General features: G+C 37.7%; 1 protein-coding gene across 3 annotated transcripts in view; it reads left to right on the forward strand.

Moving 5' to 3' along the window:
- The window catches only part of LOC101475847 (RALY RNA binding protein like), a 120,866-nt gene extending 110,496 nt beyond the window's left edge, over window positions 1-10,370 (forward strand). For all 3 annotated transcript variants that reach the window (XM_012919344.3, XM_004551908.3, XM_004551909.3), the window contains 3 exons: window positions 1,990-2,159; window positions 4,555-4,593; window positions 6,739-10,370. In XM_012919344.3, coding sequence (XP_012774798.1) covers window positions 1,990-2,159; window positions 4,555-4,587 — 203 coding nt within the window. In that variant the 3' untranslated portion in view covers window positions 4,588-4,593; window positions 6,739-10,370. The remainder of the gene's footprint in view (window positions 1-1,989; window positions 2,160-4,554; window positions 4,594-6,738) is intronic.
- The last annotated feature ends 1,179 nt before the right edge of the window (window positions 10,371-11,549 follow it).

The following is an 11,549-nucleotide window of genomic DNA, read 5'->3' on the forward strand; positions in this document are numbered from 1 at the left end:
GAAAAACCGGAGGCAATTTACTACAAAATGTACCCATCTTTTTTGCTATAAAATAGCCTTAATTTTTTATTACAGATCATCTTTTGTCTGTCTCACTTGTTCTGTTTTTGAATAGAAGTTCAGACTGCCTCAATTAAGGTTTTAAAAGATTTTATAATGAATTCAAAAAGCAACAGGTAGCCAGTCTTAAAAAGGATATCAAGAAGTCACGGCTCGCCAAGTTCTTTTTCTTAAGGTGACAAAAAACTGGCTGCAGTCAGAGACAACACACGGATGTTGATTTCTCTGTGCTCTCCAGGAATAAAGTTCTGCAGTTAACATCAAGATTAAAAGTCATAAAGCATAATAAACTGTGACATGAGGAGAATATTGGGGCTGTGGTCTTAAAACATTTGTGTAAAACGTTTTAAACTAGGCTGCACAGACATTTTGACTATTCAGTATAAAGCAGCGTACATAAATAAAGCTACTTCGGATTGATCCCTTATTCATAAAGGGCCGCTTACTCACAGCGGACAGCTCTGCATGTTGGATCTGGCAAACTCTTTGCACTGGATGTGCTTCCCGACTTAATCCTGATCTGTGTCTCCTCCCAGGATCAAACCAGGGATCTCTGATTTGTTCAGGAAAAGTGTTAACCACTACACTGAAGAGCCATTATAATTTTTTAACATAAAAATAAATCAAAATAAGATATAAAATGTGTTTTCACAGATACATCTTGAAAAAAAAAATACAATTTGTGTAATAAATAATCCTAATGGTAAGTGGCCTGGATAATTTAATGCAGACATGTGACACTGTAACCTAAATATGCACATATAGCGGAGCTTTAAATGAACTGGCTTCATAAATAAAGAAAAGATGAAAATGGAGGCAAATAGTAGGAAGCCTAAGCTATATGCAAATCCAGGGGTTGACACATCTGTTGGTAGCTAGCTAGCAAAAGTGGATTTTGTATATTTGAGCTTGTTTTAAATAACGCAAACTATACAAAATTTAAATCTAAATCCTTTTCCATCTAAATGCAAATCAGGTGTGCTGTCTCAGTGCAGTTACATCCCTTAAATTTAATATGATCTCTTTAAGAAGCTATTTATGGAGTACCAACACCTTGTCTGAACCCTTGCACAATAAAAAACATGTTACCAGCAGTGCCTTTCAGCATGTAGAGTACTAAACAGATTAATTGTAACATCACCCAGTTTAAGGGGAATCCCACAGTTGTTCTAAATTAACAGTTTCTGTAATTACCAAAACTCTTTTTTTTGTGTCTCTGTAATCATTAATCCACGTGTATATGCGAGATCTTTACTCAAAATGATATTTTTAATGTTAAAATTATATTATTATTTTTAGATTCATTAATTTTTCCAATATAGTAAAAAAAAAATAGTAAAGCACTTGTAAAGCTTTTGTTTGTTTTTTTAAGTTTTGAAATGATTTACATTCCTGAGCAGATATAATTTGAGTGGTTTAACGTTACTCTTGATTCATTTCTGACTTCTCAGAGAAGTCCAGTGTTCAAATAGAAATGTGAATTCAATTTGCTGTTAAAAATGATAAAAGTGATATAATTTTTTAACAGTTTTTGAAAAATTTGTTGTCAAAACGTACGTGCATTCCTGCTTTTTTATTAATGTAACAGGAGGTCTTGTAAATTTGCTAAGAACTGTACACACGTGTGTTAATTGGGGGAAAAAAGTGAAACATGTCACGCTTGTAAAAGAATAAACACAGTAAAATGCTAGAATTTTGATCCTAATTTGATGCTTTGCTACTTCAAATAAAAAAAGTAGTGTTAGTCACCCGGTTGCTTGCTGAGGACAAACTACTTCACTCCAGTTGAGTGTAAGGAGAACCATGGCCTGTTTCTGCACAACTGGGAAAACAGCAAAAAAGCAGCCTACTACTATTATTATCAAAGAAAAATACAGGCCCTGCTTACACTCTCACTTCATTCACTGTGGCCTCCTTTCTCTCTCTCAGAGGCTCAGAGAAAATATGAGGACAACTGTGACTCCCTGCATGAGGAGTCTGTGTCAGAGACGGCAGAAAACTCTGGAGAGGAGGCCGGCGAGGGGGCGCTGGACGTAGAGGCGGGAGAGATGACCGATGGAGGCGAGGATGACTATGACGAGGAGGGTAGCCACCATCTGGTAAGAGAAACGGTTGACAGGCCTGACAGGGGGGAAGAAACCAAGGCACTTTGGGAGATCTCAAGTGGGCAGACAGTCTTCGCCTTCTGAAAGTTAATTTTCCAGAATTATTCATGGCCACAGATCTAAGAGAGCGGTTGCTTCACATGAGTGAATGGTGAGGGCGTCCGGACTGACAGTTTCTCCCTGTCGACCCTGGCTGAAACAGTGGAAGTAAGCCTCTTCTCAGGCCCACACACAGGCACAGGCTCACACACATACACATGCTTGCAGGCTATAATTAAAGCAGTGGGTTCAATACACATAGGAGAGCTTTTAAGACAGACTTGACATGAAGTGATGTGGGTCCAACCGTGAAGTGAAGGTTCAGTTCGGAGGTTTTCTTTCACAAGGTCAGTAGAAGCAGCCAACAAAAGATGATCCCTCAAAGAGATTCAATTATTAGGATTATTTAAAAATAATAATAATTTAGTGGAAAATGTCAAATTCTCAGCTGGGTTCATATAAAAACATGAATTTATTTGACTAAAGAGAACTTATTACTTTTATCAGTTTTGTATAATTATATATTACACTATGTGTTATACTATATAGATGTATATAGATTTCTGCTTGTTAACACAGTAAAACAGCCAATAATCAGTGCATTTAGGCATGTAGAAATAGTCAAGACCACCTGCTGAAGTAAAGACCGAAAGTCAAAATTGGGAAAGAAAGGTGATTAGAGGTGGGCAGATCAGTTCAAATACCAATAGTACTGACACCAGCATTGGTATCAGTAATGGATCAATCCTTTGTTTCTATCCTCGTAGTTCAGTATGTAGCCCATTTAAACAACAGAAGCTGTCCCAAAGTCCATTAGAGACATTTTAGGTCTCAAAAAATCATTTCAAAATAGGTGAAAAGCTGAAAAGTGTGTTTTGTTGTCTATATTCTCTAATGTACAGTGTACATTGTTGCATTAATCATTGTAGAAAGCAAAAATCACAGTGATTTGGAGGTCATTCAAATGTGTGATTTTCAGACTGATGACGATTAATCTCAGAAGTCATCGCACACTGTTCTCCTCTACATAAACTGCCTTTATAAGTTTAAAGTGTCAATATCGATGTTGGTATCAGCAGTTCACTAAAAGTGATGTTAGTGAGTCTGAATGTGATATGGTTGTTGTTGCCAGACTTTTGAGTATTGTACACTGTTTATCTACTGGGATTTTCCCACACAACCATCACTAGGGTTTACAGAGAATGATCTGAAAAATAGAAAATATCAGCAGAGTGTCAGTTCTCTTGGTGAAAATAGCTTGTTGATGCAAGACTGCTTCAAGCTGATAGGAAACAGATAACAGATAACCACTTTGAAAACCAAGGTATGAAGAAGAGCATCTCTGAATGTACAACAAATCGAACCTAGACGTAGACATATGTAGTCTGTTGAGCAAAATTATTTTCACCTTCATTTTAATGCACTGCTTAAATACTTGACATTAGCCAGTGACGGCGTAATTTAGTTATCAGCCTAACAGAAGGATTACTTAATGAAACAATACAGTACATCTTTTGTGTAGTTACAGCAATCTTTTCATTAAAATATCATAAAAACACCATAACTGGTCAAAACCCCTAGAACCAGTGAGGAAGGTGGTGGAAAGTAAGGAAGGCATTTATATGTTTATGTTTCAAACTACCAACAATTCAAAAAGATTACTATTTCCAATCAAGGAAAATCTAAAACTGAAACTAATCAGTCTTTCCGCTGACGCGATAGTTCCCACAATGCTTATATTGATTGTATTCACTCAGCCAGTTGATCTCAGTCAGCTGTGGCTTAGACGCACATTTATTACGCCAGTGATTTCAGCTGAAAAATAGACTGCTGTTAAGTAAAAGAGACTGATGTATGGTGAAGGTCCCGGGGAACAAAACCAAAATGCATGTTGGCTTCACCTATTCAAAACATCCTCAATACTTCAACGTTTTAAATATGTTTTCCATTTCACAATCGTCAAGTTCAAGTAGTGGCATAGAAACAGTTGATACTGGTTTTATCTGTATTTCACTGGCCTTGTTTTCTTTATTATGCTTTATTTATTAGCCATTACCCAGCAGGTGAACATGGCCATGCTATCCTAGATGAAAGCTCCGTGTCCTCACTAATGGAAGAGATTATTTTTCAGAGGCATGGTGGAAGAGATTTATTTGTTTCCTGAAGGTCACATTGATCACACTTTGTGATAATGTGCTACAAAGACTGTTCTGCGGGTTGGCATGGCTGCTCTTGTTGAGCGTATATCACCAGTGACCTTTAGAAAAGATTAAATACAACCTCTGTGTTCAGTTAAAAAGGCTGTATCATGTCTGTGATGTTAACCTCCTCTATGTGCTCTCCTTTACAGATAGAAAACCACGTATCGGATATTGACAACTGAGATCAGGTAAGAGCTTTAGATTTGTATTTGATCTAAGCATCCATTATAGCGGCTGTGAAGTCGTAATAAAAGACTGCAAAAGGTTCTGGGGGGGTCTTGCAGCCTGCCCTCATTAAAGACCTTACATCCAGTCCTCATTAGAAACCGTAGCTGCTGAACTGTGTCTTGAGCTTCTCTAAACATTCGTTAATCATCTCCTAAGTCATAAGCTCCGTGACATTTGGAAGACCAGCTTCACTGAAGGGCATCTAATACCGAATTCGACAGACGGAGCAATAATGACATTCCAATGGGCCAGAACTGCCCATAAACAACATTCATCTAATTGAATTTTGTGAAAGGGGATATGAATGGTGAGGCCTAAGGTAAAGAGTTCCCTGCTTCTCGCCTCTCAGGGTGTGGGTAACGATGCAGCCACACCATCAGTTGGCTTGGTGCTGGCTAGCTCTTCACAGCATGCGTGCGCGGCAGTGTTTACGAGTAGCTCAGTGTAGACGTAGCACTGAGTTAAACTCTGTTAGTCTTCTGTTGGTGTTGGATGACTTAAGGCAAACTCACTTCATTAGAGGCTGCAGAGCTCTGTTGGTTTTTGTACCCAATTTTGATCTATTCGTTGTAAAATTAGATCATTTTGTACGTAGCATAAGCCTACATTTGAATTCCGCTTTTCGATTTAATCTTTAGAGTAATCCCAGCTACCGCTACCAAGGGCTGCAGCTGAAAGAATATAAACTATAACGGTCTTATGAACATTTAAATATTGATTTAGTGGAATAATAGATGGTGTGATTCGTCCATGTCTTAATGACAGAGCACTGATACCCTGTTACTCTAACATAGCTGGGGTTTTTGACAGAGGACCTGTCCATGTTTCTGATGGTCACATGCTGCCAAAGCTTCAGCTTTCATGTAAACTAGCTCATAGCTAGATTGTTAAACCTCCGGTTGAGCTGATAGCCACTTTTGTGTGACCGCATAGCATGATTGCTGATGTTAGGGTAGATGAAACCAGATAACAGAGGGACATGCCGCATAGGCTGGACTTGCTTTGTAGCACAGTGCTGTTTGTGATTCTGTTGTTATTTTAGTCTTGTGTTTTTCTTCTCGCTTGTTGTCTTCACCTGCCATTGACTCTTTTTACCTTATTCACTTATATCTGCCATTGTTTAATTAGCTCCCACTGTATTCATAGCCCGCCTCCTCTTTGAGATACCTGTTTATATTCCCTGTTGTTATGCTGCATGTGTTCCTGGTTTTCTGACTTTTTACTAGTGCTGTCAGTATTAATCTCGTTAAGATGACGTTAACGCCATAACCGCATTAACGCGGCAAATCTCCGTTAGCGAGCTAGTGCGGATCGCCCCGTGCGTGTGGCTGCACGGAGCTAATGCATTAATGAGCTAACCGCGCTAACGTGTTGACGGCGTGCAGCGGTTATGGCGTCAACGTCATTTTAACAAGATTAATGCTGACAGCACTACTTTTTACCTTTCTGGACTTTGTGCTTGCATGAGCTTATATCATTTGCCAATAAAGGCCCCTTGATTCCTCTCATTGCCATTTATGACAAGACTAGCTATTTCCCTCTGTTCTCCATCTTTATGCTCAATGAAGCTAATCATTTGTGTGGGATTTTGTACAAAATGAGCATATGCTATGTGGTTGCTATGTAGCTACAGTTTCTTAATGTACAGGCAAAAATGTTCAGTTTAGGCAACAGCTTATTCCCCCCTCCACCTCTTATGAAACCACGTTACACTTGAGTTTTCCATTTTCTTTCTGCCTTTTTGAAATTCCATCAGTGGCCAATTCACCGAACCCCCTCACAGCACATACATTTAAAAACCTGAAAATCCCACTCGAGGATCGAGAGAATATATGAATGTGTAGCTTGCAGGCCCACCAAGGATTGAAAATCACAGTGAGAAGAACCTCAATAAGTCATGTCCAGAAGGATTAGCGAGGCAGCTCCAGCTACCAGAAAATATTTCTGCACTTCCCGAGATATTTCTGAGGCCATTCAGAATGGACAAGCCTTAAAATTCAGCTTAATCCTCATCAGATTTACAGCATTATAAGCATTCACCATGTTTGAGGAGGAGACGCAGTTCTGTAATGTATTTTCATAAGTTTTCTCCTTTATCTCTTCAGGGTGAGGAAGCAGACGCTCCTGGTCGGTGGTATTAGAATTCATCGTCACCTTCAAGAGACAGGAAATGATCTGTAAGGGATCAAGACACCCATTCAGGACTGTAAGTTGTGTATGAGAGACCCCGAATCACATTTAGATGCCTGACTGTGCAGCTCAAACAAAATGTGATGTGATGATCTCTAAAGAAAATATATTCAAGACCCATTTTAATTCAGTGGCCCGAGTTTACTTCATGTGCAACTTATATTTCATTGGAAGAACTCGCACTCTTATCCTGAAACTGAAAAAAATCAAACCGAAGTCAAAGGAATAAAAGGATTTATTTGGATTTCTAAATGAAATTATGTTCAAAGATGGAAATGTTTTTGATCTATTGTTATTGCTCTTCTGAAATGTCCTTGTGCTGTAATTTCTGTTTTTCAAAGAATTTTTGTTTATGCTCAAATATCAAATGAATAAATGACAGAACAATCTGTGACCGTGGTAGGAAATTCAGCAAAAGAATGAAACATCGCTGCCGTCTGCTTCGGATTTGACTCATACATAAGCCAATAGCTGTGAGCATAACTTTATCCAGCTTTATCCATTTATCACACAAATGCCCTGTGGGGCTGTTCCATCATATATTCCAACTCCTGCCAAGTTTCAGAAGCAGAAAGGGCTTCCTGTGGTAGAGAGCCAACACTGGCACAGGCCTCCTGCCAGGGAGCAGTGCCCTAACGTCTCAGTGCACTCCTCCCCGCTCAGCTTGTGCATCCCAACATGGACTGCTGCTGTTCAGAAGCCAGCGCCTTTCTCCTTCACCCTCTCCTTCTGCATCCTGCATTGATTCCATTTTATCTAGTTGAGCCAGCAAAGTAAGGTTTTTTGAAATGGTGGAACTTGTTATGATTTTAAATTAAACATTGGCAGGCTTTGATACTATCTCAGGATGAGATCTTTGATTCAGAACCCCGAAATTTCTGGAATAATCGAACTTGAAATAAAGCGTAGTGCTTTATTAAAGCAACTTCACTAGGCACTGAGATCATTTGACCGTTCACTCGGTGCAGCTTACGAACAGTAAAAAAGAAAACATTGGAATTTCTTCAACTGTTTATGTGCATTGCATAACAATCTAGTTTCAGCTTTAGCTGAGCAATTATAATTTACCTGATTATACATAAACTGTTGCAAATTGAATTACGTTGCAAGTGAATGGATGTCAGCGCGTTCAACGTGTTCGTTATTCAAATCAAATTTACTCTGGTATTTTTCCACCACTCAAATTTAACCACCGCAGTGTTAATTCAAACAATAAGAAGCTGATGCTGTTCCAAGCCTGCTGAGAGGAGGTTGTTGTTGGGACCCAGGTGTCTCGGCTCATCGCTGTGTAGCATTGATGAAGATGCATATCGGCTAAAATTCTGTTCACGCCTTCATTACAGTAAAAACTGTCAGTGTTTTAGTGTTTGACTGAAAAGTTTCACCATTTGTGTTTTTGCATTGGAGTCGATTACCTGTGTCTGAAGGGGAAATCACGAGACAGAGAATATTACACATATTAATTTTACCATTAATATTCTCGTAAATGTCGTGTTTTAAATGGATGATTGTCGTTATTCTATGAACATTACATTACAGCAGTACTAAATATTCTAACTGGCCTCAGAGTATATAGGACCACTGTGATACATTCATTATTTTCATGGGGAAAGAAAACAACTCCCACACCTCTGTTTGGTTTCATAAATCACACCCTGACTCCAGGTTTCAAAATACTGTAGTTTAAATTATAAAAATATTAAAGCCTCAAACTGGAATTTGGATACCGACAAGTTCTTGCTACGCATCGCAACACAAACAACAGAATGATGGGATAACACAATCTTTCCATTCTTCTTCCTCATGTTGTATTGTTGGCATCCCTATTTTTTTTTCTCATTAAGGTTTAGCTTTCATCTTATAAAAACTTTGTGGGACCTTTTGCATGCTGGGAGGATATCCGACCCACAGGAGCTTTTATTTTGCAGTTTATTTTTGCTAGCAGACACAATTAACAGTCCTTGGTGAGTCCACTGAATTAAAAGTACATTTTTTTGTGAGTTCATGAAAACTTTGTTTTTTTTAGAATTACAGGACAGCATGGGCAGTGAACTGCCAGAACCTCTTCTTTATACATTTATGATGTAGTTTCACTGGTCCAGCCCAATTCAGGTGTATGTGGCCCGCAATGTAAAATACGTTTAAAACCCAGAATTAAACCGTCTGATTGGTGCTGAACCTCTGAATTATCAAAGGTATTAATAAGAACTTCCCTATTCTTAGATATGTTTATGATATAGTTAATGTTAGTAAGAAGGAAACAGGCCAGTTTCAGCCCCCTGTATTTATATTAAATGGTATGTTATATACATATTTGAGATTGTTGAAGTTCTTATTAGTAGTTGAACTATAATAACTAACAATGCCATGTTAGCACCATCTTGCTCCATCAGCTGATTGATGCAACAAAATGATCAGCTGGTATGTATTCTTTTAAAGCTATTAGCATAGTTTAAAGGTTCCCTAATGAAGAAGGATTATTGTTTCGAGTAACGCTACTAAAAAGGTGCATCCTGGATACATAAGAAGGCTATATAAGACATAATTATGTGATTCAGTCTCGATGAAAGTTTCACAGGTTGTTTCACTCAAAATACCAAATTAGAAACTGGTTATAAATAATTCATATTGTTAATAATACAAAAGACTTTCTCAATAATTTCCTGATAAAGCTGAGACCCTGTTTTTAAGTTGTTGTTCCTTGAATTGCTAAAGGTTTGATCCACCCTGGTGTAACCAAGATAAAATATAAATTCATCACTCGGCATTCTTTTGAAAAACAGTGTCGTAATTGATCTAAAAAATACACTCATCTGTGGTGTTTTTTAAATTGTTTTTTGACTGTGGAGAAAATAATTGCTCTCAAAAACTATGAATACCAGTTAATGTGTTGGTTGTATTCGAATCGATTCTAATTGTTCAGTGATTTGAAAAGCATAAACAAAAATTATTGTAGCTTGAAAGTACCAAACCAAGGCTGTCAAAATTCCATGCCACCAAGAGTAGGTAAGCAAATATTTCTTTGTGATTTGGTTGAATAAACTCCCTTCAGCAGAAGATTTCGAAAATGGAAAGTCACTTTGCACAATATTATAAATACACTACTCAGTCCTGGCAGGGCTACTTGGGGAAAAACATGCATAAAATCAAAAAACGATTATCCTGAAGCTCATTCAAAATAAGCATCTGGTGAATGATGATAATGTGTAATATTTAGCACTATTTTTGTATCCCGAACATGTTTAAAGGAAATGGCTTTGCAACATGTTTATCTTTTTTGGTTTGTTTGTTTTGGGGGAGGGGTTTTTGTCTGGGTTCTTTTTTTGCTGGTGGCCTGTTTTTTGATGGACAGTATGGTGACGTGTCAAATATTCTGCAAAAACACAGAAAAAAAACCCTCATTGCTTTTAACTGTCGTAATTTATCTGGGTCACTTTAAAACACTTTTGGCTCAACTCGATTTTCTTTCCGCTGTAAATAGCCCTTACCATGTTTATTTCAAAAAGGCTAGATGAATTTTAAAAGTTAAAAATAATAAAAAATAATACACTGACAGTTTGTTGGAGTACTTGCAGGTTTAAACCAGAATCGTGGGACTTGTAGAGATGTGTAACTGATAACTGTTGTATAGAAATGTACATTTTTTTGTAAAAATATTTTTATCAAAAGGCATGTTTACTGTAACTTTGTATTTTCAGTTCATGTATAAAACGTTATATTATAACTGTTGTATGAATAGAAACTTCATTGTCATTGTAGATAAAAATTTGTGTTATCAAACAATAAAAAAAACTGTTTGTGTCATTTAACTAGTCAAATGTTTCAATGAGCACCTGTTTCCTTTTACAAATAAATATGAACTTAAGGACAAATAAAGCTTTTGCGTTTATTGTAAACAGATGTGATAATTACTTGCAGATGGTTTACAGATGTCTGTAAATATTTGGTGCATCATTAAGATGTGTCTCTTTCATATTCCTTCTCTGCGTTCATTACTGTGTCCTTCTCCATTTCAGACTTCTCATTTAATCGTGATTTGTGGTTGATTATGCAGCGTATGTGCCGCACTTGTCACCACAATGACATTTTAACAAGTCATACAGCACACTGTTTGAATGCATGTCAAATTAATGTCAGTCAACAGAAAACTGGACACTATTATGGCAGTTTGTCATCTTGTATTTCACTAATGGCACCGGTCTTGCTGGCTGCCAGTTCAAATTACTTTGTGCCTTCAACTGGGAGCTTTTTACAAATACAATTTAACTGTGGCTCCATGTTCCTTGCTGGCAGGTCATTTGAATTCTGGCGCAGAGGGCTTAAAAACAGGTGACGATAAGGGTGTAAGACCCGTGTCAAATTAATTTCCGATCTAAAATTTTAGTTCAGAATTAAATATAAACTTGATTCACATTTAAACTGAACTATGTTTTGGATTCCCTAACTCTAGAGATGTCTCACAGGCAGGTTTCCAAAATGCCAAATGCATTTGCATTAGTATAGAACTGGTAAAAATGAATGGTGATGAAGCATGTACTACAGGCATGTGAACGGAAATGTTTTTTTTATAGGACTCTTTGCAGGAAGACTGTGGCCCTACTGACGCAGTCTTCCTGAGCCTGCATAGACTGGCATTCAAGCAAATTCACCCCAAAGTCAGGACATGCAATACACAGAGAAAATGCAAAAAATCCATGAACTGCATCTTCTACTCAACAAGCCTCAG

Source organism: Maylandia zebra, linkage group LG9, assembly GCF_041146795.1.
Source record: "Maylandia zebra isolate NMK-2024a linkage group LG9, Mzebra_GT3a, whole genome shotgun sequence".
Lineage (NCBI taxonomy): Eukaryota > Metazoa > Chordata > Actinopteri > Cichliformes > Cichlidae > Maylandia > Maylandia zebra.